This window comes from Plectropomus leopardus, chromosome 22, assembly GCF_008729295.1.
Source record: "Plectropomus leopardus isolate mb chromosome 22, YSFRI_Pleo_2.0, whole genome shotgun sequence".
NCBI lineage: Eukaryota > Metazoa > Chordata > Actinopteri > Perciformes > Serranidae > Plectropomus > Plectropomus leopardus.
Genome location: NC_056484.1, coordinates 21,852,211 through 21,877,497, shown reverse-complemented (window position 1 = coordinate 21,877,497; position 25,287 = coordinate 21,852,211). Strand labels below are relative to the sequence as shown.

The 25,287-nt window shown below is 42.3% G+C and overlaps 1 protein-coding gene across 1 annotated transcript in view; it reads right to left on the bottom strand.

Annotated features, from left to right (window-relative positions):
• Nucleotides 1–402: 402 nt before the first annotated feature.
• LOC121961220 (protein bicaudal D homolog 1-like) overlaps nt 403–25,287 on the bottom strand; it is a 33,414-nt gene continuing 8,529 nt past the window's right edge. The window contains exons 2-11 of the mRNA XM_042511124.1: nt 12,639–12,851; nt 12,231–12,386; nt 10,816–11,120; nt 9,320–9,494; nt 5,825–6,340; nt 5,564–5,742; nt 4,674–5,064; nt 4,190–4,384; nt 2,818–2,969; nt 403–1,542 (exon numbers count right to left, since the gene is read on the bottom strand). Of these exons, the coding sequence (XP_042367058.1) occupies nt 519–1,542; nt 2,818–2,969; nt 4,190–4,384; nt 4,674–5,064; nt 5,564–5,742; nt 5,825–6,340; nt 9,320–9,494; nt 10,816–11,120; nt 12,231–12,386; nt 12,639–12,851 (3,306 nt within the window). The 3' untranslated portion in view covers nt 403–518. The remainder of the gene's footprint in view (nt 1,543–2,817; nt 2,970–4,189; nt 4,385–4,673; nt 5,065–5,563; nt 5,743–5,824; nt 6,341–9,319; nt 9,495–10,815; nt 11,121–12,230; nt 12,387–12,638; nt 12,852–25,287) is intronic.

Here is a 25,287-nt window from a genome sequence, read left to right as displayed (position 1 = left end):
GTGTACACATTATATGAGACTACCATTTAAAACAGAGTGAATATTTTATTGAATATAGAGGACGGTATTTAATGTGTCATGGCCCTCATTCAAACCAATGAAAGCATCTGCCAAATGTCCAGCCAATATCTGAATGTCTCTGTGTTTTAATCACTTCATGCACGTGTGGTCTCAACCTGAAGAACCTAAATGCTAAAAACTCTCATTAAAAAGTCTCTAGTAACATCCTCCTTTGGACCAATAAGCAGTCTCAGAATAAAAGGAAAGTTGGGCCACTTGTGCTCCTTATGTCAAATCCCTGAGCAAAGTCACTGAACATTCAGAACCCATTGGCCAAAGCTTAGGCACAGGAAACAGGAACTGGGAAACAGGAAACCACTCTGTCCTCCTCTCTGTGAGCCCCCACTCTCTCAGGTGACAGAAAGAGATGAATGATGGGGGTTGCAGTTTTATTGTCAATAAGGAGCCTGGTGGATTGGCCTTTAGAAGGCTTTGAGTAAAGGATTCATAGTAAGGGGTCAGTGCCGGGGCCGGTAAGAACTGTAGTATCTGGGGTAGAGGGGCGTGTAGTTGGTGGAGTGGCTATAGGAGGTTGAGGTGCCAGAGGCGAGGTAGGAGCTTGAGGGAGTGAAAGCAGAAGAGGAGCTGTTGTAGGCAGGGGAATGGCTGTACGAAGTAGGGGAGTAGGAGGAGGAGTAAGGGGAGGGTGAAGAAGGACTGTAGAGGACAGAAGAACGTGAAAGTGTAGACAAGGGCCGAGTTCGGGGTGAGGGGCTCCATGTGGAGCGCCTGATGCCCAGAATAGGGGACCGGTAAGGAGAAGAGGGGGCAGATCCTGGTTGGGAGGGCCTGGTGGTGGTGGTGGATGGGGAAGAGGTATGAGATTCTGGTGTGTGGTGCCTGGAAAGGCCCGAGCTACGAGGCAGAGCAGGGGAGATGTTGACACTGAAACTGTGGGAGTCAACCACAAACGTCCGCACCCCTAGGGTCCACTGGGAGTGAGCCACCTTCACAGGGGTCGAGGGTGGGGTTTGCGCCGAGGGAGAGGACGGGGCCTCCAGACATGGGGGGCTTTCTGACACTGAAGGGCCAGCCAATGCGGCTGGTGATGACGGACTGCGAGGGGGTATGTTTGATGTAGGGGAGGTGAGAGCTGAAGCTAGAGCTGCAGCTGCTGCACTGACCAAAGATGGGCTAAGGGGCACGGTGAGATCATCAGGAAGAATTGAAGAAGGACTAGGAAGGCCAGAAAGTGGGAGGGTGACAGGGGTCAAAGCTGAAGTGGAGCCTTGGGCTAAGTTGGAGGCCACAGTCGAGGCCGGGGGACTTACTTTGGGGGTGCTGGTCTTTGCGCGGTACAGCCTGCTCCCACGGGTGCGGTGGGTCTGCTCTTGATCGAAGGCCAAATCTTCTAGGCGCTGGGTAAGGGCCAGTTTCTGCTGAATGGCCATCCGCAGGAGGGAGTTCAGAGTCTTCTTCTCATCTTCGGCTGCAGCCAGCTGCCTCTGCATCTCATCCAGCTGGGTCACGTACTCGTCACACCTGAGGAGAGCAAGGTATCAGCAAGTAAAAAAGGTTCGAATGGAAATTACCACAAATAAAGTGAAAAATTAGGCCATTAAGTAGGAAATTCACTAAAGACCCTCTCCCACTGGACAAATAACCCACTGACATCTGGCTCTTGTCTTTAGTGGGAAAGGTTATAATCAGTATTCCCAGGAATAATGACTCTGCACTAGCCAAGGGTATTAATCAGCTCCATCTGTGATTGTCTCTGATTGGCAGTGATGATCGGGTGAACTCCCATGTGGACAAGCTGTCACAAATTACGTTCATTCAAGCGGTGCTCAACAAAATGAAGCCTACACATATTGGTATACTGAGAAATGAAAATGAAAATGAAAAAGCTGAGAACACCTGCTCTTTGTTTTCTTGAGTATAATGGGATAAGCCTTGATATTGAAATTAAAGCTGCATTTAAGGTATACATCAATCACATTTGTTTGTTTACAGTAACTTCCAGATAGAAACCTACCAAGTCACCTACATAATATGAAATGGCGCTGAGCAAACGTTGCCTCGATTGGTAAGTTTGTAGCCACGTAGAATAGGCTATGCTGGAAAAATTTGTATCAGTTAAAGTGTACCCTACATATATTTTATAGCTATTTCTTTCTGTAAGATAAAGTAAAGCAATATCTCAAGATGAAGGAATTCCTTTAAATTTGGTACAAATGTCCACTTGAACTTAAAGAACTAATTAGACTTTGGAAGTCAAAGGTCAAGGTTACTGTGACTCAGCCTGTCTCATTCTTGTGACCACCATATTTTAAGAACACATTGAGGGGATTCCTTCAAATTTAGCATGAACGTCCACATGGACTCTACAGGGAACCGATTTGATTTTGGTAGTAGGTCACTTTTGAAGGTCACTGTGACCCAGCTTGTCTCATTTTTGTGAATGCGAAATCCAAAAACACCTTCAGAGAATTCCTTCAAATTTTGTACAAACGTCCACTTGGACTCAACAGAGAACTGATGTGATTTTAGTGGCCAAAGGTCACTGTGACCCATCTTGTCTCATCCTTGCAATCACAATATTTCAAGGACACTGAGGGAATTCCTTCAAATTTGGCACAAACAACCGCTTAGACTTAATGACAAATAATCTTTTGGCTACTCAAAAGTAGAGCTTAGAAGAGCTGCTCTATGGCTTTATCACTGCTAGAGACATGTCTGCACACAGTCAGCTGTGTCATTGTTAATCTAAATAGAGTATTGAAGAGTGGACTTGAATCGCTTATATTTCATTTTTACCTGGTGGCAAACATGGCCCGCAGAGAGGAGAAGGTGGCAGCATCCTCCTTCAGGGCCTTCAGCTCATTCCTCAGCTTCATCATTGTGTCAGTCACCATGGACTTTTCCGCTTCATACTTACTCTTAAGGTTGGCCAGAGCCCCCTCTGCAGTCTAGGTAAAGGCACACACACGTACATACACAGATTATAAATTCTATTTTCTGTGTTTCTGATTTGTCTTTCCTTATCTTAGTGTCTAATTCCCACTGTTACATTTGACCACATGAAGCTTATACTGTCTAAATCCACCACTATCAAAAGCAGAGATGTAATTTCTTGCTTCAATGTGCCACACCCCAATGACAATGCATAGTGCGGTGGGTGCTTCCAGCAACAGCTCTTCAGGCAGGTCTTTAGTACTCCTCACAGGAAGTGACTCATAAACCATGTATAGCCTGAATCATTGTGGCAGTGTCATCGTCATTTTCTTGAGTATACTCTGCGTAAATCCAAATTGGTACAAATGTATGAGGTCTTCCAGTGGTACACATTCTCTCAGCACATCTTAGCCATAGCTGCTGCATTGTGTCACTGATAGACACTCTCCTTAGGGAGAAGTCATATTATACAGGCAATATAAACTAATAGTAATTGGGGAAAGGTTTGGGACAGCCAAGTGAGTCCTTCAATCAACCATATTGGTCGATGTGTTTCAGAGGAGGGTAGGCCCATAAAGAGACTATAAACTGCAGGACTAATTTCTTAAAGGCATTTTTAGTAATATGAGTATTTTATTAATTTCTTGTGGCAAAATAAGTTGTGTGAGGCTGTCAACTGGATATGGATGCCATGATATAGTTTTTCAAACTGTTAAAGAAATCTGGGATTCGTCTTTGCTGAATGAAGTAAACCACTGGTGTTGGTGGTAGATGCAAAGGCAAAAGAATCCATAACTTAAATACATTGTCCTACATGCCTCCATTGAGCAAGAATCTCTTTATGTATGAATTATGGTCTTTTGATAAAATAAGTTGCAAGTAAAGACCATGTTTGTTCATTTTCTCATGGGAGACACTGACATAACCCATAACCAATTAACCACATCTCATGTAATCTTATACTTACAGACTATGAACCATGCAGCAGCCTCCAAGGCTGAAAACTGAAGCTACCGCCAAAAAATGCCAAAATCTGCAGGTTACGAGAATTCGGTGCTAAATTTCAGACAGTTTTAAGACATGCTGTCATTTGTCATACCAAAACTCTAACTGTAGGCCCAATAGTAATACCAAATACACGGCCACATTATTCACATTACTCAGTGCAACACAGTATTACACTTGTCAGTATTGTTCAGCTATACTTGCACCATGACCACGCTACCTGTCGTACCTGTTTATTAGCCTTGAGGACCAGTCTGAGGGTGGCTATCTGCTCTCTCTTGGTGCTGAGCAGAGACTTGAGCTTCAGGATTTCCTCCATGCAGCCCTCTTTGTCCTTGTCCAGCAGAGGGGCCAGCTCCCTGGCTGCCGCTCTCTGTCTAGACAGCTGCAGAGACCTGTCTACTGCCCGCTGAAGGTGCTTAACCTGGGGGAGGAGAAGAGAGGTAGAGATGGGGGGTGAGGACAAGAAGAGATAAGAGGATACAAGGGAGAAACATTTAAGAGAGAAGAGAAACAAAAAAAGACAGGGAAATCCATTGGCACCAGCATGAGACCAGTGTTTTTTTCCCCCGTTACACGTTTTTTTGGGGGGGAATTTTTCCTTAGACAATGTGAGGGTCAAAGGTCAGAGGGATGTCGTATGCTGTAAAGCCCTCTGAGGCAAACTGTGTTTTGTGATCATGGGCTTTTTAAATTGACTTGACTATTTCTACCTGGTCTCTGATGATGGCGTTGAGGTTGTAGATATTCATGGGCTCCCTACGCAGCTCGCCAGCTGGTTCCAGGGCAGGTGATGAAGATGATGACGATGATGAAGAGGCACTGATGCTTGGTGAGCGGGTCGGAGGCGTGCAGGGTGGCAGGCTCGGTTCGGATGACACCTGGTGGCCCTCCTTGTCCCCCTCCTTCTCCTCTCTTCTCTCCTCCCCAGATAAGGGCTCCTTTGACGGAGACTGCGAGGGGCTGCGTGACTCCCCAGGAGTTAAGGTTGTCGAAGCGACAGCAGCCAGCCGCCTGGCAAGGCGTGGTGTGAGGAGAACTTTGCTGTTGTCCGAAGACATGGCTTTAAGACTGGCACTGAGGCCTCTGAGGCCTCTACCTTGTCTGGAAGAGAAACAGAGTAAGCTATATTTTTTTAACCTGTAGAACCTTTATTATGTTTGTGAATCTGAGAAATTCTGTCTCATCAGCTGATGTTACATGTATCCCATTAACCCTTAAGGACTGGCACATTTTACAAGCTTTTCATTCTTCATTTTTTGATTGAGATTAAATTTCGGCTGTCTTCATGTGTATGATGAAAATTTTGGTCAGATTGTGTATTTTTGTTTAAACTCTGCTCCTACAACAAGTGAAAAATACACTGTGTTAAGTGCAAAAAATAACAACAACAAAAAGCGCCATTGAAACGCATTCAAAAGAAAGTGGCATCATGATAAAAAGCTGGCACTTAAAGGGTTAAAATTCTGAAAATTAATAAACTCAATGAAAGTAGAAAATCATATTAATGTGTAATATTTTTGAGTTTAAATTTTGAAAAGGGCGGTACCAGTGTGTGTAATATTAAAGCGGGCCCTAAGGGTTAATAAGACAAAAGTCAGACCTGTAGTAGTCCAGCATGACGCGGTTGGGCGTCTCATTGTTGCACAGGCAGACGTGGTGGTAGAGCTGGGCAAGCTCCTCGCTCAGCGTCACCAACTCATCCTGAGCTGCGGTCAACGCACTCTGGCTCTCATTGGCTGCTGACTGAGCCGCCTGAAACTCCACCTCCAGACTGGAAATCTGACAGAAGAGGAGAAGTCTGTTATCTCTGGAACCATCTGGTATTCTACTCAAACAGACACAGTCAGTATGACATGGTTACCTTCTCCCGTCCCTCCCGGCAGTTCTTCTCAAGTGATGCCACCTGTCTCTCAAGTTTCTGGAGTTGACCGTTTCGCCTCGGCTTCTCCTCCGCTGCTCCTTCCATGCACTGAGCCAGTCTATCACGGAGGACCTTCACCTCCGCTTTGAGCTCCACCACCTCTGTCACAGCCACACGGTACTTACACTGCAGGATCTCCAGACCTGGCGTCTGGTATGAAAACACCTGACTTTTGCTCATTGTCTCACTCCTATTCTCGTCAGTTTCTCCTTCCTCCTCAACCCCCTCCTCGTCCCTCTCCAGCTCCATCAGGGCCTCAGCATTGAGCTGCGAGGTGGCACTGGTGTGGCCCTCCTGGTTGAGGTGGGCCCTTCGATGCAGGCGGCGGAGGACAGTGACTCTCCGGCTAAGGCGGAGGGCCCTCTCGTGCTGCTCGTTCAAGGCCCCCTGTGTGTGCTGAAGCTGAGTCTGGGACTCCTGCAGACTGGTTATCAGTGCTACCTTCTCGCGTTCAACCTGAAGGGACAGCAACAAGATTAAGTAGAAGCAAGGCATGAGCCCAGAATTTTTAAATATTTTTTACAAGCCCAGACCATTTCACAAATCAAATTTAGACTTAAATTGGCATGCGTCAACTTTAATTATTGTGCTGCAGTTTAAACCCTCTAAAAGGTAAGTTTGGCAGAGGTGGTGTTCAGATATCACAAAGTTTGCACTGACTTCAGCAAACCCTAATTAATCTATCGCAGTAACCAAAGAGAGAAATCTGATCCTGGTTCTGACCATCCTTTTATGCTGATTTGAATGGGAATATCCATTCTACTCTTATTCTATTTCTACAGCAGGCACAGTGGTCCAAATGCACAGTGCTTCGGCAAATACTTCAATGTTTCTCAGTCACATCTCGCATCACCTTAAAAAAAACGCAGCAGTAAACCATCAAAAACTGTCTGAGATCTTTTAAAGTGCCCTTTTACCTTATTAACCCTTTGAAACCTGAGCAAATGCACTCAGTTTCTTTCAAAAATATGGGAAGAGGGCAACGAGCCACTTATGAAGAAATAACCCAAACATTTGCAAAAAATACATCAAAAAAGAAAATAACCTGAAAAATAGCAACAAAAAAAAAGGAAAGTCCGAGTGGATGACCTGATCATTTAAAAATAATTACTATTTTGTAACACACTTACAAAATATATATTTAAATATTCTGATTATAAAAATAGTTTTCTGTACTAGTAATAATATGATGATGATAATAATGATAATAATAACAATAATAATAATACATCCCGAGATTTTTTAATGTAATTTTCTAAATCAACTAATTTCTTGCTATTTGTCGGACATTTCTTGGCTATGAATTGGCCATTGCCTTTTCACCCTTGTTTTCCAAAGAAATCAAACCAATCCAAAGGTTTTAAATACTTGTGAAAGTCATCTGAATGCAGCACAAGAAAAGTGACGTTAGTCCAGGTTTCAAAGGGCTAAAGTAAATACTTGAGGTTGCATCAGGTTTAAAGGAGCAACATTGTAGCACAAAGGTGGATTCATTAACATTTTAGAGGACCGGCCCGGAGAGCAGCAGGAGCAGCCGTGAAACCCACCCATCCAGTGGAGAGTGGTCGATAGTGTAGTGTGTCAGTGCAGATATAAATAAACTCTTCCTGCAGCTCGGTCTATCAGCAGCAGCACGGAGCGAGAACGGATGGGATTACACCGACAGGAACTGAAGCAGATGCACACACACATGGATGTGTGTATACAGAAATGAAACAGCTTTGTGGTGATCTAAACATGATCTGATGCTTTTAGTAATTGGTTCTAGGCTTTAACAAATACCTGGGAACATATGAGAGAAAGGTTTTATGAAAGAAAACAAGCGTGAATGTGTGACTGCGTGTGTGAGGAGGAGACAAAGGGATGAAGTGAGAGACGGAGAGCTTTACGCAGTGGGGATACTGTATGTCAGCAGGGTTTTACGGTAAATGATTCAAAGCCCTGTCTGCGTAAAGAGGAGTCAGCGGTAGCTTTATAAAGCCAGCAGACACTGAAAAATGAATAAAACTGTCACATGATTTCACATCACAATAAAAATAGTCACAAATTAATGATCTGGTACAACAAAATTTGACTGAATGTTTGAACACCAGCCCAGTTAAAAGAGGAAAATGTTATGTAACATTAGTATATTTTATATGTACATATTGACATTTTGAGGTGGACTTTGTCATCCAGAGGTGGAGGAATGGTGGATGGTGTGACACCTAGAAGAGACGTCTGCCAAGCTGCAGACAAACAAAAAAATCAGCTGTGATTTGGCGAGCCAGAGTTGTTTTTAAAGCGGTGACAGTGCAACATTTTTTTTTAACCAAGACGCGCTCGCTTTCAGGACTATGCGCCCAAAAACCAGTAATTTAAGTCTAACCACATGTTAACCACAGTGCTGTTTAAACATAAAGTTTCAATGTATACGCCACAAAATGATGTATATGTAATTTAATGTATCTGTGGCTGGCAGAAACGTACAACGCTGACAATTTTTTTGGTGCACTTTATGCCATACATTTACAGGAATAGTTGCAGGAAAGTAAGGAGATGAATATCAATCTCATGTCTATGTGTTAAATGAGGTACATGTTAATCAGTCAGTACATGATGTTAGAAAAAGTAGAATTATTGTGTTGGTCTGACTAAAACTGGACTTTTAAAATACATGTAAATGTGTTAGTCCGACTCTTGATTCTCAAAATCGGACAAACACACCCAGATAATTTGATTGGAAGTTGAGCTATTCAGTCATGTAAACACCTAGATTGGACTTTAACTGGACTCGGTGTTCTGTGCATGCTCTTTGTCACTGTGCTGGTGGTTAGGGATTGGTACTGTTCGTTATTTATGAGGAGGGAAGGGGTGCTGCATGTTCATGTTTTAAAATGTAAGCACTGAAGAGGAACCTGTATTTTTTTTTTTGGCTTAGGTGAGGGACATACAATTGGAAAAGATAGTGTTGAATATTTATTTTAAATACAAAAGTCACACCCCATCCAACCCCCTCCATTAAAAAATAAGTACAGTCACACAGCACGGGCACAGAGTTAAGTGATGTACTGCTGTAAACGGGGCTGCAGCAAAACATGCTTTAGCTACTAAAAGAAAGATTAATACCAGTTTAAGTGTACTTTTTATTTGAAATTTTGCTCCACTCCCTTCCACATCAATTGATGGAGGCAGCAGTATAGCAGCAGCTCCACCGTTCAGTGGAGTAAAATGATGTTTTTCTCAATGGAGTCTGCTGTTTTTGATACAGCTTCAAACAGCTATAAATCCCTGTCAGTATGAGCTGTCTTACAATAAGCTAAAGCGGTGAAAATATCCGGTGCATCATCAGCATATTGTTTGATCTGTCTCTTGCTCCTGCTCCCATTTGATGGCTTTCTTCAAGCAAATCCTTTGTAAACAGATCATCAGACATTAATCAGAGAGCAGACTCACCGTCATCAGCTGCTGCTTGAGCTTCTGGATTTCGGTTAGGTTCATCTCGTTGAAGAGATCCGACGCCGCCACTCCCTCAGCTTTCCGACCCGGCCCTCTGCACTCTCCGTTAGCTCTGGGCACCGATGCCGCAGCACTTCCTGCTCCAGTCCCACCCTGGAGGTGGCCGTTACACCTGACAGGTCACAGCGTGGCATTTTTTTAAAATACAGGAATTGACTTTGCTTCCCACATGGCAGGTACGTAAATTTAAGATTTATATTCAGCCATCCAACAGGTTCTACTTTCCATGATATTTTAGGAAAAAGGTATCCAATATAGGGTATAAAACCCAACTGCCAAATGTTGCCAATGTAAGTTTCTGCAAACCACAAATACGTTACATTTGCACATATATAGCAGATACATTAAATCTTTTCATCGTTTCTGGTTAACAGGCGGTTATGTTTAGGCAAAATAACCACTTGGTTAAAAAAATACCTGGTTTTGGGGGCAATATCACCAAGATAAAAACAGCAGCAGATCCCTAAATTACACCCAGGTTTGGGAGCTGAAAAGGTGCATGAAACACATCAACAGGTCTGTAGAAACATCCACGTTTCGGTAAAAAAAAAAAAACCTGCTTCTATGCTTCTATTCCCCCCGATGGGTTATGTGAAATTCACCTACATTTGGATGCAAAAAAACACTGGAAAAAGGTCACAGGTTCCTAAAAAATACTCATTTGGGGACTGAAAAGCCACAGAAAAAACAGTGATTGGTCCCCAGAAAACACCCCCATTTGGGAGCTAAAAAGCTGCATGAAAATTAGCACCTGGCCCTAAAAATACCCACACTTCAGGGCTGAAAAAGTTGCTGGAAAAATGACGATGGGTCCCTTTAAAAACACCCACATTTGGGGGCTAATAAGCCACACAAAAAAAACAGCATTGGGCTCCTAAAAATTACCCAAATTTCAGGGCTGAAAAGCTGCAGGAAAAACAACAACAATTCCCTAGAAAACACCCAAATTTGGGGGCTAAAAAGCCACACAATAAACAGCACCGGGCCCCTAAAAAACAGCCACATTTTGTGGCTGAAAAGCTGCAAGAAATAACAGTAACACGTCCTTTAAAAACACCCATATTATGGAGCTAAAAAGCCACACAAAAATCAGCAATGGGTCAATAAAAAATACCCATGTTTGGGGGCTGAAAAGCTGCAGGAAAAACAGCCATGGGTCCTTAAAACACAGCCACATTTTGGCTTAAAAGCCACAAAAGAAACCCAGCCCCCTAAAAAATACCCACATTTTGGGGCTAAAAAACCACAGGAAATACAGTGATGGGTCCCTAAAAAATACTCTTGAGCAGTGGTCTGCAGCTTAGGAACATGCTGTCCATCATCCCCTCCACCTCTTGATGAAGTTATCTCATATGCTACGTGTATATGACACGTTTGAGACATACAAATGTAACGTATCCATGCCACCTTAGTTTTGTGTGTGTAATATCCACCTCATTGGCTCCTCTGTGTTCGGAGACAGCAGGGTCGTGGGGGTGGCGGTGCCGCTGGGCGGGGCTGAGGTGAAAGTCAGGTGGGCACTGCCTGTGTAGGCCACGTCACACATGCTGAGGTGGTGGACCAGCTCCCTGCGCAGGTGGTTCTTCTGATCCCGCTCGCTCTTCAGTGACTCCAGCGCCTCCTCCAGCTGGGTGTCAGAGATGTCCTTCAAACGCAGAGCGTCCCGTAACTGGCTGTTGAGGAGCTCCGTCTCCTCCTCCAGGACTTTAATCTCATGCTTCAGGCCCTCATACTCCACCTAAACCAGAGTGAAGCAACAGAGTCATCAACGGGATAAAATCAAGAGATTGGCAATGTACTGTATTATTAAAATGATGGAAATCTTAATCTATATTAAAGGCTCAAATTAACTATGTGGGTGGTGCCTGTTGAGCTTTCTTGTAAATAAACGCAATCATGTTTACACCCTTGTGGTCTGACAAATGCACTGAATGCATTTCCTTCCTTTTTCAAACACTGGCAAAGCAAATTTCTTTAATACTTTAAATTGGGCATAGCATACATCCATGTTTGTAAACTTGCAGTCTTTTTTTTCTTTGCCATTGATGGTGCAACCATAGACTGTACAATTAACACAGATGGCGTAATAACAGTTTGAAAAGTGAGAAAATCTGATCAGCGCAAGAGGAAGGGGTGGTGGATGAGTCACACCAAAACGTTCTCATCCCAAGTCATCATATATTGCAGCTTTGTCAGTGGACTAATGCGTCGACATATTTTACTCTCGGTATCCACCTGCGTCTGCTGGTGACGTTTCAGAATGCTGTAACCAATGCAGGGTAAAATAAAAACACAAGGAAGCCAATGCTGTGAAGTCCCAGTGTATCATACCACTGCAAAATGTGGCAGCTGGTGTCTGGATCTTATGCTAAAATTTTAGAAAAATCTGCAGTATTTGAAGACTTCAGAATGAGAACAGGATGCTCAAACACACACTTTCATCCAGAAGACTGATGCTTGTGTCCTTTGGAAAAACTAACCTAACCAAGCAGTTTTGCTGTCTAAATCTTCAGTAATTTTGGTTGAAAAGTCTACATTTGCTGTGAAGACAGGAGTTTACTTTGAAAATCACTGTAACTTGTAACAGGCAGAAACTGGCACATTTAAAACTGATGCTCGATTGGTAACTAGAGGGTCAGAATTTGAAGCTTTGAGCCAGTGATCAAGCTGCCATATTCGACAAGTGAGAATGATAAAGCATATTTCTAGGCTTTAGACCACTCAAAATGCTTTTACACTACATTTCACATTCACCCATTCACAACCCACCCTACCTCTGCGCCACAGCTGCCAGAGAACATGTTGCTAATGCTGGGCCCTGACGTCTGCGTTTGTGAATCATCCGTACCTGGTTCTGCTTGAGTGTCGACACCAGTTTCTGCAGAGAGATGTTCTCCTCCTCCAGCTCGGTGTAGTCCTGGAGTAGCCGCGACTCTCGAAACTTGTACTCCCGGATCTCCTCTCGCATCCGGCTGCGCTGCAGCTCCAACATCTCATTACTCTGCTGAGACAATTCAGAGGAACAGAGCTGGAGCTGCATGCTGTTTATCACACTGATACCCCCCAAAAATGACAAGAATCTGCATGACGGTAGATGAGTTTGACAGAACTGTTGAAAGGGAGTGAAGGACTCATTAAGATGCACTTCCAAAGAAAACCACATGGTCAACTTACTAAGTACATCTTTACCATGTCCTGTTAGTTTCTAATGAAAAGGTTCATGTTAGTGGCAAGTATGTTTGGTCTTTGACTGTACCTCCCTCAGCTCCTGCAGCAGCGTGCTCAGGTGCTCGTTGTCGGCCTGAGCGGTGGAGGCGGTGGCCCGGCTGTGCTTCAGCGCCGCCTGGAGCTCCAGCAGGCGGCCCATGTAGTAAGCCTCTTTGGACGCAGACTCCTGCAGCAGCGTCTCCTCGTTGGTCTCTCCATCCTCTGCCACCTTACGCTGGGTGGAGTAGGCCTGGCCGAATGCCTGGAACATGCAGGAGAGGAAATGATGTGTCATCAAGACATTAGTAGTAGATGGGTTGTTTGACATTTCTGTTGGAATAAAATGGTCTCTGAAAGGTCAGATATGACGTGACCTTCAGATACCAAAACTCAACAGGCTACCAACAAAATACTCAAGAAACTCTTTATTTGTGCAGCTTAAATTTGGTACAGGAACAATGACTAAAATGGTCAATTGAAAGAATAATTGATTTTAAATCGTAATTGTGAGAAATCCACCTGCTTTCACTTAACATTGAGATATGTTTGCAGACTTCAAGCTTTGTGTTGATATTTGCTGGCGTACAATAAGTACAAACCGAAGCTGTGCTGCCAAATTTTGCCCAAACCCTTAGAATTAGAGATCTTAAAGTTTCTAAACATAACAAATTTGTCAGGCTAAATTTTGAGAAAACGTGTCTTTAGTGTTTAAAGACGAATACAAAGAGCTTGAATAAACTTAAACATGGTGTATACTGTATCTTAATGTCTCTGGCGGTGTAAAATATGATGATCAAATGACTTTTCAATCTAACAGCTCATGGATACAGGGTAAATTAAAGGTAAATACTTACAGATAGACAAAGGATTTAAGTGCTTAAAGTTAGACGTGTGACATGAACTGCGGTCTCCTAGGGGGGAGCTCCTGTGTTTAGTTGACCTTTCTAACACCCCGACCTCCTGTCTATGCAGCTCTAGAAGAGTGACAAGATTAAGCCAATGAGGTCCAAAGAGAGGTGAGTCAGCATCAGTGGCCTCATAATCATTGAGCCGCTCCACACAAGGAGCCCATCCCCTGCTCCACTGAACACTGAGGGAGGAAATATATTGACATAAAAATCAATGAGAGGGCCCATGCAAGGCTGAACTCAAGGTGTAGAGAGAGAGAGAGAGTAGAAAATAAATGAGAAAATCGCTCTGTTCCCCTCTTGTTTTATGTGTTGGCTCAGAGAAAAGTCCAGTCAATGTGTGATTGTGCCTTTAGGTATGGCTGCAGGAATCACTGCGTATGGGCAAAAATGTACCATGCGTTTTCCCACAGGAGCAGAGTGTAAGTACAGTTAAAAACAGTCAGCCGGGACGCAAACACCCACGGCTGTTCTCCGTCCCTGTGCTCACTGAGCCAGTGATGCGTGCACACACGTTGTGCTCTGTTTACTTAGGAGATTAATGAGCCTCCACCGAAACCCTTTATACCCACTAACATAAAGTAGTCTCCTACAAATTAAGCTCTTTAGCAATTAGGACTGTTTTGGGCCAAAGTTCAGGAGGAGGTGTGAAAGTCTGGAGATCAGGTGAATGGGTGAAAAAACACACAGCTAAACATTATGAAGCTATGTAGTATCATTATTGTGTTTGAAACATATGACTATAAAATATTTCATTTTTGATCCTGAGATGATGTAAATATTGTCAGATTTTTTATCTAACACTGTGCTTATATAGAACTTGTAAGTCATGTTTTTGTTTGCTTTTTCTGATATAGAAAGTACATCTGCATACTTGATATAAAAGAAAAGCCTAAGTTAAGTCACGATTCTGGCATCGTTAGCAGCTGCCTGTGTCTCCTATAGGAAGATCTGCTACTGGGACCAAGCAAACTTGGCCCACCTGCCTTAAGAGCCTGCTCTAGTAAACAGTGGACTTCAAATTAATATCATAATGTTGCTTTGAGTCTGCTGGATGTCAAAACTGTTTGCTAAAATGTTCACCATATCAACTTTAAAGCGTGACAATTAAGCGGCGGCAATCTCCAAGGCTGAAAATGAAGCCATTGCAGAAGTGCCAAAAAACACTGCAGTTCCTTTACTGGTGAGAGATGAGACTGATGAGAGAGTCAATCCCCATAGACCCACATGGTAAAACTCCCAACTTTACGACAAAAATAAACATGTTCACAGCTTGGTACAAGAAATGGTTTTGGACTCTATAGCTAATTATCCCATATATGACAGCTGTATAGGGGGTGATTTTTATATAACTATAAATTTAGGGGTCAGAGGGATGTTGTAATTGAATCGAGTTGAATGGAATTCACTGAATTGAATTAAATTAAATTGAACTGAATTGAATTGTGAATACGAACACTCTTAGCTGCACAAAGTGCGAAGATTTTTGTGTTCAAAAATGTGACGCCTCACATTCGATGCAAAGATGAGCTGCACTTCCAACATAACAACAACAAGCACAATAACATTTCATTGCCATTGGACAGTTTTCATTTCTCTCAGCAGTGACTGTAAAAAGATCCCTGAAGGCATCATGAGCATCCAACTGGAAACATTTTAAACCACAGCAGGCGATATATCTATACAGTAGTGCATCATATCAGGGACAAAATATTGATTTTGCCCATGAACTCGCACTGTAATGTCCCATAGCTAATAAACACTGGAGAGGAGTCACCGGATATGTGTGACATGAGCAGGGCAGCCATCTGTTCATGGCCACGGCTCTGCCACACAAGCCATTACTTTGACACAGCACACACAGAGCAACAACACGTATGGCACCATAACGACATCCACAACAATAGCCTCAGGCTGCAACATGCCATCAGTGAAATATGACTGGCACACATTCAACTGCCATACATCAGTGTGCAAGACATCCAGCTACAGAGATTGTAAATAAACTCCAGAGCAACAAAAGAAGAAATGACCCAAAAAGCAAGAAATTAATAACAAATACTAGAAAAATACCCGAAAAATACAGTAAAATAAGAAAACAAACAAATAAGGACATTACCTGAAATAAGTGCTTAAATAAATCAGATTTATTCTGTAACATAATTTTAAATTTGCAATAATCAAAATAATGATAAATACAGTTTTTTGCCTAGCTTTTTTTCCCCTAGAAATTGTAGCTTCTTTTTTTTAAATATATTTTTAAAATAATTTTGTAAATCTACTGGTTTATTGCTATTCATGAAACATTTGTTCAAGAAAGAAATAATGCCTGCACAGGGTTGAAAGGTTTAAGAACTTGTTAAAAGGCTTCTGAAAACAGCACAAAGAAAGTGACATCGCTCCAGGTTTCAAAGGGTTAAGATACTGTTTCTGATATTCCAGAAAAAAACAGCCATATAGTATTTTTATGCCTTAATGTGGTCTAACTAGAAGAATTATGCTAGCTGCCTGCTTATAGACAGCATTTAGTCTGTTTACTTCTTCAGTCAAGACTGAAATATTTCAACAACTACGACTGGGTTAAGCATATTATGCAGGCTGACAATTTCACCCGGGTTACATGAAATCAGAAAGATGTAGGACTCTTACATTACATACAACTTAAACCCACGAAATGTCAACGCCATTTGCCTTAGTATTTTACATCAAATTGACATCGACATTGGACATTTTAACCCAACATCACAACCAAAACTCAACAAAAATATCAATGTTTAAAGATGTTGGTTGCCAGTTGGGAATGTACAATGCCATATTAGGGCCAATGTGGATAGAAAAGGGTAAGCACATCGACAGCAAACTTTTTTTAAAAATTCGTATCCCCCTGTATTATTGTGTGTCCCCTCTCACTCCTGAAGTTTTTGCAGGTCTGTGAATGCAGCACACACAGAGCTCTCCATCAGCTCTTTTTTACCTCAGCATTGGTTTGTGACTTTTTGGGTGAATAGTTTAATATTAACTATTAATGTGACTGACATTCTGCTGCTCCGTCTGTGCCCAGAGTACGCTCTGTGCTCCAAGAGTGTAGTGTAATAAATAACCGAATCGTGTATATATTTCAGCAGCGCTCACAATGAACGGTCCAGTTCCAATAATAGAAAATCCATTTGTGGCAGCACAGGTTTTAGTGCCAGAGCACTAGTTGGTTGATTTGGGGGTTATCAAAAGAAGACATTTTTCCCCTCGAGCCCTACATGTCGAGCAAAATGAGAATATTTATCTCAGATGATAAAAAGTTGGGGGTGCAACCCGGCTAGCAGCGAATGTTAATCTGCCACTTTGCTTCCACTGCAGATCAGAGACCAGTGTCCTACTTAGCTGACATAGTGCCTTACTGCCAACTGTGACTTCATCCTGTCTCAGACTAACAGAGACAAGGACAGGGAGGCAGAACAGTGTCCCACTAGCCCACTGTGAGAGAACACACTGGCCTCACAGGACAGAAATGAGCAATGAGAGTGATAAAAGGAATTAATCATATTTATTTAGATAAGTACATAAGCACACCCACAAGAACACTATTAGTTTTTCCATCTCCTAGATCTTTATCACACCACTTCACCTCCTTCTTTCACACCGTCTATTGTTCTCGTTTATCTCTGTCTGTCTCCCCTGAGTCTTCTGACAGTTGTTCTGCCAGCATACTAATGCAGCCAGACTCAAGATTTTCCCATAAAAACCATCCCTGGCTGAGTGATGCTGTGGGAGCAGTGGAGACGTCTGAATGAATATATGTGCAGTCTAGCTGCAAGCGAGGGTTTTAAACTGAATATTCATCATGTGGGAAAAGTGATATCTGCACTCGCAGATATCACTTTTTCGCACGGTCGATGCTGCAAAATCGGCAATGTATTCGACAGAGTTCTTTTTTCACAAACACCATCCTGGAATCATTAACTTTACCATGCTCAACAGACAGATCTTTAGGAAAAAAGATCATCTGTTGGAGAAATAACATTTGACGTGTCTGGATCACATAATGTTTATTTCCTAAAAGATTTGAGTCAGTGTGACACCCAGCAGTATCCCGCAGGCCTTCATTTGACTTAATCTGAGTCAACACGGACACACAGTCTGACCACACAAAGGCAGCATAGTGAGAAGGTATTTCTAACCCCATCATCAAATTATCTCATTCACAGTCTTGCTTCTCTGGCCATTTTTCTTCAGCCCATTCGAATTCTCAGGTTGTCAAGTGCCGACGCTTTGTCACGCCTCCTCAGTGTGTGATACCAACACCAAAAGCACACTTTGGCATCCTTTAAGCCCTTCTACTACTGGACAAGAAAAAAAAAAGACGCCAACAGCCACCATCATCTGGTCTTTAACTGGGAAGGTGACAATCCATTGGGCCCATACCCACTTAGCCCTAACATAAGCCATGTTCAGCTCACTTGGGTAAACCCACGCATATGGACAAGTGGCATGGGGCCATGGGGTAACCTGTGGACAATTGTAAACCGCCCATTTTTCAGCCAATTTACTGCTCATACAGACCCTGCATACAAGTGCTGGTTGACGCTGAAGAAGTCACTGGCGTTTATTAACACATGGTCTGATCGGCTCCAACCGACAGGGATAGAAATTTTAATTTTCACCCATTTTTCAGCACACTGCAGTGATGCACTGCCTCGAATTCCATCCATCTCCATAAGAGCAACATTTAAAAAATCCATCAAATTTGTAACAGAAACTAAATAAGTAACAGATATAAAAAAGCAAGTAACCACTGTAACATTTTCGCTGGGCTCCATGCTGCTTCCTGAGCCCACTCCCATTCCCAAATAGTTAACCTTGACCTGCTAGGTCAGTAATTTTAGCATCAGACACCAACGCAAAAAGACACCCATTACTATTACTATTTGAAAGCCTGAGAAGAACAGGTTGTCATGATGAACTTTACCAAGTAGTTTTATTGTCTAAACCTAACTGCAACTGTTTGACAAAATGAACTAAGTTACAACACGTTTAACCTAAGAGACAGCTGTGTGTCACACAGAAACCACAAAGACTGACCTTTGCATCAGTGTGAGACGCAGAGGGAGCGTGACAAAGCGTCAATCAAAGGCGACGTAGGCGGCCACATATGAGGGATTTCTGGGAGGTGATAGTGCACGATTTCACAGAGGAACAAGAGAGTTATGCGATGTGATAACACCTCTTGTAACACCTGCTGCATCATGCCCGAGGGAGCCAGCACATCATGACCTATGAAAGTGGGAAAAAAGTGTTTCGATTGCAGTTTTGTGAAGATGGCTTTATCAACCACCTCATGCGAAATGAAAGTTTTTTCCGAAACAGACATGTTTACATTGGGTATATTTTATATTTGCAATTTCAATTTGCTTAATTTGAGGGTTAATGGGAACCCACCTACCATTACTCTAAGGTACATGATGTCATCATCTCCTTCTTGACTTGAGTGGCAAAAAAAACCTGACACATGTCACATTGTCATGTCAATCAAGAAATAGAATTTGTTTCTTTTACGGGGACTGAAAGGGCAGGAATTTTGCAAATATACATGAGAGTACATTTATCACATGATAATAGCGAATGAAAATAGTCACAGACAAACTCAACAGCAAGAAAAGACTTTTCACATTTCAATGAACTTTGTGGTGACATTACAACACAAACAGATCAGCAAGCCTAAAGAACAAATCTGTCCAATTATTTATCTCACCACAGACAACAGTAACAGAACCTAAACCTTGACACTGATGTGTTAGAGGAGTGCAGGCTTTGGCCCCACAGTCTGCTGTGTCATTTCTCCATAAACCTCCCACCATGACGTCTGGTCCGATCGATCGTCACTGCATGCTAAATATCACTGCCTGTGTGTGTGTGTGTGTATGTGTGTGTGTGTGTGTGTGTGTGTGTGTGTCAGACCCCTGCTGGGTGAGTAAACGCAGATGGGCTGCCAGTAATGTGAATCAAGGTCAGTTCACTGCCACTGAGACTGCAATAGGTGCTAAGAAACACACACACTCACACATTATTATTTAAAGCCTGTTTCTGCCATGCAGGGAGTCTGATTTAAAAACAGGCAGACAGCAGGCGTTCCCTGACCTTTCCAACCTCTTCCTGCCATCTGAAGGCGCCTGCACACAAAGATTTAATCACTGGCTTCAGATAAATACAGGTTTAGAGGTTTACGTCAGTTGTTTTCTAAAATTATTTATTCGAAAAGTTTTTTCAAATAACACCTAATGAAATGAGGTTGAATTATCTGACTCCCAATGGACAAAGCCAGTCTCCAGGCCAGTAGTGAAGCATTTACTGAAAGAGTAGTGACTATGTCCTTTAAAAGAGGCATTCAAAAGACAGCTATATATGGACTGACTTGTGTTGGCTTTCCACATATTCAGCGTCTCAAGAATTTGCTCCCAAAGTCTGTTTTAAGACTGACGACCGGAAGCATCCTTTTTTATGAGTGGCAGACTGCTGCCATGTGACGTGGACACTGTCACCTGCCCCACTTCATCTTAGCTATACTGTAGCTACCTAAACCCATTTATGGTTCTTTGGCTTGTCTCCATAGAAGAAGCCTTTTTGATAAAACCTTTGATGGTCCCACCTGGAAGAGTTGCTAAGGGTTCAACCTAGAAACCAACATAAAGGGTTATACCAAAAACCATTTGTGGAAGATCACCCGGAACACCTATTTCCCTTTTCCCACCAACATGGGACTGGTTCTGTTCTGGTTTCCAAACCTAATTTTGACCCAAAGAGAGCTTTTCCACTTAAAATCAATTGATTCACAACCCGAAATACTGATTCTCAGCTGGAACTAAAAAATAGCATGTTTTCCTTGAGGCTGAAAAGAAAGGACGAAGAAGACAACAACGGAGAAGTCAAATGAAAAAATGTTGGACAAAAAAGACAGGAAGTGTTCTCATAAACAGTTGGTCCATGCATGTTTTGGGGTAAAACCAAACATCTGCGATAAAAGAACAAAATTCTGTATGTAATCATGCATCCTTGATTACTATGGTTCCATACAAAACTGGTGAAAGTGCCAGCCAGTCTGTTAGATAGCACAAAGGTACCAAGAGTCCTAACAAAAACCGGTTTAAGAACCAGACCTAAATTGGTTGACAAGGGGTATGAGAGGCTCTAGAGAGAGAACCCTTATCGGATAATACTTCCACCAAGATCTCTCTTTTGGGCTCTCCAGAACCGTTCCACCTTAGATTGTTAACCAGAAATCATTGAGGGGGTTCCACTACCAACCCTTTTATAGGAGGAACTCTTAAAACAGCAATATGACTAGAAAAGTCCTGAATCTCTCACCCATTATTCATGGTTTCAGCTGAACAGGTAAGCCTGGGGCCTAAAAGAACCACGTCCAGCAGCCTTGGACTTCATGAAGCTCCTAAAAGGACTGGCTGAAGTGGTCAAGTGCAACCAGCAACACTTGTGGTTCACAATCACATTTTTAGTGGGTGGAGATGTTTTAAAAAATACTATTACTACTGCAGCCTTTACTTTTTCAGTAGTGCAGTAGGGTTGGGAACCAAAACTTGGCTCCAAATTAGAACCATATATAAAAAATACCAAGTACTTGTACCCAGAAAAAAAGGCAGGTATTGTATGACATGAAATGACCTTAAAGACATCAACTACGGCAGACCACAACTTACTTTAAGAATCCTTTCTTCACAAAAAAAAAGGTTCTTTGGATGAAAACGTTTTTTTAATAGAACCATTGTCTTACAAAGAACCTTTGAAGAACCTTTATTTCAAAGAGTGAACGCTAGTCATACTATACATGTTTTGATATATGCAATTCTTGGTAGTGTGGGGGAAATGCGGAGGTGAAAATTTATTGTTGTACCCCTTAAAACTGCTGAAACTAAAGCCTGGGTGGTGTGATTAGTGACCCCCTGAAGGAGATAATCAGAGTTATAGCCTTCATTTATTAGAGAAGATCTTTCTCTCCGTCCTTTCTCTCTCCACATTAGCTGTTATCTGTGTGAACAGCTCGAAGACGCATGGATCAATATAAAGCCTGCAGCCATGAGAACAGTGTCCTATTTAATCTGGGACTATGAGACAAAGAAAGACAAAGACCGCAACAAAGGAAAAGGGAAGCAGAGCCAAGGATAGGAGGAAAGACATAGAGCAAAAGACGTAATATGAGATTCTTGTTACTGGACAGGTGCACTTGTAGCTGGAGTGTTATGGACCCATGAGGAGCTGATATGAGATATATTCTTCCCTGTGACAATTATTTGGACGGTTGGTTGACGTTTCTGTAGACAGGGCTAAATCCTTTGTCTGCTCATGCAAACTTCTTTTTTTGGTTATTATCGCCACAAGGCATGAGTCTGGAGGGGCTATTGAATGAACTGCAGTTACAATAAAGTTAAATAAAAGTAGCTTCTCTCATATAATAAAGCTCAATACACTACTATTATAAATAAAATACAGCTATAAGGAAGTTAAAGTACTTTTAACATGAAATTTTAAAAATTATTATATCAAAGCAGGACCCATATTGCTTTTTTGCTGGTTTCTATTGTGCATTTAGCTCTTATACTGCATATCAGGGCTGCAACAATGAATCAATCAAATCGATAATAATTAGAAGTAATAATTAGAGGTGGTGTTCGTGCATTTTTCATTTCTCATATGGAGTATATGTACATGTGAAAGCCAAAAGGTCATTGCTTTATCAGACATATAGTTGTTGTAGTTAAAGTCCACTTTAACTACATAACTATATTTTTTAGGCATTTTTGCCTTTAATTGATAGAACAGCACAAGTGTGAGAGGAGATGATGTGCAGTAAAGAGCTGAGGCCAGAATCGAACCTGTGGCCACTGTGGCAAGGACACAGCCTCGCTCTGTCCACTGAGCCACCAGGCACCCCAGTTAAAGAGGACTTTCACGGGGAATAGAAAAAGATGTACTATTATAAAAATGTCACAAATCTACAGAATACTAAGAAGCCGGCAATACAATTCTTTTACACTAAATGTGGTGTATCAAGTACAACTTCCATAAATCAGACATTTACTACAACAATACACACACTTCAGTTGACACTGTGCACACCGAACATAACGAGCATCCTGACACATGTCCAGTTTCATGTTGTAGTGAAGAGGAAATGAAATACAATCCTGTGCAGTAAATGCTCCTCGCTGGCTTCCTTTAGTCCCCTCTGCACCTCTTTGTCCTCAAGTCATAACAGCCGAGGTGTGTGTATGTGTGTGTGTTTGTGTGTGACAGAGAGAGAGAGAGAGCGCTGGAGGGTGGGGAACGGCCACACTCGTTATATATCCAGTAGAGATTGTGTAATCCTTATGGGAAGAGCAGGACAAAAGAAATGATCGACACAGTGCTGCATCCATCTCTTCCTCTCTAACTCCATCATCCCGCTCTCATCATAGCTGCTGGAAATTTTCTCTCCTCTCCTCCCTCCATGTTCTGTTCAGTTCAGGAATTAAAACGGGATAATCAGAACAAGAGAGCATGCTAGGGAGAGCAGGAGGGATGGAGGGAGTAAACGGAGAGGGGGAGGGCTCCTTTGTTTCACTTTCATCCAATCTTTTTATCCGTCTATTGTTTCAACTGCCACACCCTCCCCAATGACCTCACTTTTTTATCCACCAAAATAACATCCAAGAAAAAAAACAACAGGGAGAGGAGAGCAAGTGCTTCTTATATGAGCTCTAAAGAATCAAAGCATCTGTTCTTAAAAATAGAAACCTAAATTTAAATCATACAACCATTACATCATATCAGATGGTATCTATTGTGTATTATACATCTGTATTCCAATCAAAAATAACAGGACTTCATGCATCCAGCTACCTCAGTTAAACACTTTTGGAAATAACCTGATGCACTTTCCTTCCAAGAGTGAAATGAGAGGAACAACATCAATCTCTCAGAGTAGTGATTTTACACTTTAACATCACAGTCAGAAAACTTACATTTCCTGAAAGCTCTGATATTTGAAAACTGACACATGGCAGTGATTTGTTTGAATTGGCCTGCAACGATTAAAACATCTGCCACCGTATGCTGATTTTCTAATTTTGGAGCTGGAGAGTTCATTGTGAGTACTACTGGAAATCATAATATACCTTTCAGTTATGAATTGCACCACACTCTGGGAGTGCAGAGTGCACTCTGGGCAGAGACGAAGCAGCAGAACATCAGAAAGTCCAACAAACCCTGGACTTTCACCCAGGAGCCCAGTGTTCACTTCCTGTGTGAATGTTGAGCCAAACCATGATGTTTTTTTTCTATCCATGTGCTTTTGTTGCCTAAACCTAACCAATCATTAGTTGCCAATACAAAACAAAAGAAAAAAGTTAACTTTGCTATATTTCGGATGCACATATTTTGTAACCTTTACACAAGCCAGTGTGAAATCATATAACAATTTTATCAAATGATGGAAAATTGCTAAATCATGAACTCAGGAATTTTTCAGAAACTTGGGTAAAAATTCACCCATCAATAGTATCACCACCCAGAGGGAAGTATGCATCTACTGCTAGCTCACCTGGCACCACCGAGCTAGGCGACATAACAGCAGGAGGACGCTATTCATGTTCACATCTCACACTATCACAAGCCTCTCGTCCATCGAGGAGATTCACGATTTCTCCTTCATGCTCATGCAGTTGGCAGGTGTAGTTGAGTCAGAAAAGAAAAAACACAGTTCCTACATGAAACTGCTAACAACAAGGTTTGTGGATTAGTAACAGGCTCATGATTTCCAAAAAGAGACATTGCTGCTAAGTTTTCAAAAGTGTTTTTTGGCTCAACAAGCTGAGTGCCATCTAGTTCCATTACATTGGAGAGAAGGCAGACATTTCTATGGCCGATATCTCCAACACTCACACCAAAAATATGTAGACAGATAAATATATTCCTACAGATAAGAAGAAAAATATGTATTTTCCTATAGAGGAAACACCAAAACATGGAGCTTTGAGGTCAGGAAGCATCATTAAAATCACCATTACATCATACCTAGTGAATAATTCACCACGCCCTCTCTGCTCTGTTTGACTGTGTGTGCATGTGTGTGTGTGTGTGTGTGTGTGTGTGTGTGTGTGTGTGTGTGTGTGTGTGTGTGTGTGTGTGTGTGTGAGAGAGACCCTTTTTCAGACATGCATCTTTCAGACAGCCAGTCTGCCCCTAAGTGCTTCTGAGCTACGGCTGTGTCACATTCATAACGAACAGAGAGCAGAGGAGACAGTAGGGACCACAGGTCCAGGGTCTGTCTGAGACACACAGACTGCAGCAATAGTATCTGGTACAACTTATACAACACAATCCAATACAAGTAAAAACTAAAGCTTCAAAAATGACAGTTGAGTCGACCGTCTGTCCCAACAATCTTTTTAATGATAACTTCTTCCTCTTGAGCCAGAGTGACTTTGCAGTGACCTGTTTTTGCTGTTTTATCTTCCCCATTTCCTACAGAGGAACAGGATCCATGAACACACCGCATCCACAGTGACAATAGCACAAGCAAGGAGGCGTCCCACTGGCTGTGTGACGTCACAGAGGAGTAACAGAGCGTCTCGGGGGGTCACTCTGGCCCGTTCTGTTTTTAGCCTCAATGGATGCACTCTCTGCATTTTTCATCGCCGCTCCACTCGTCACACCCACACATGCATCCCCTCGCAATGCTGTCTCAGTATGGAACCGCACAGCACCTCTCTGTGAACCGTTTGGACATGAACTCTCACTGTGACA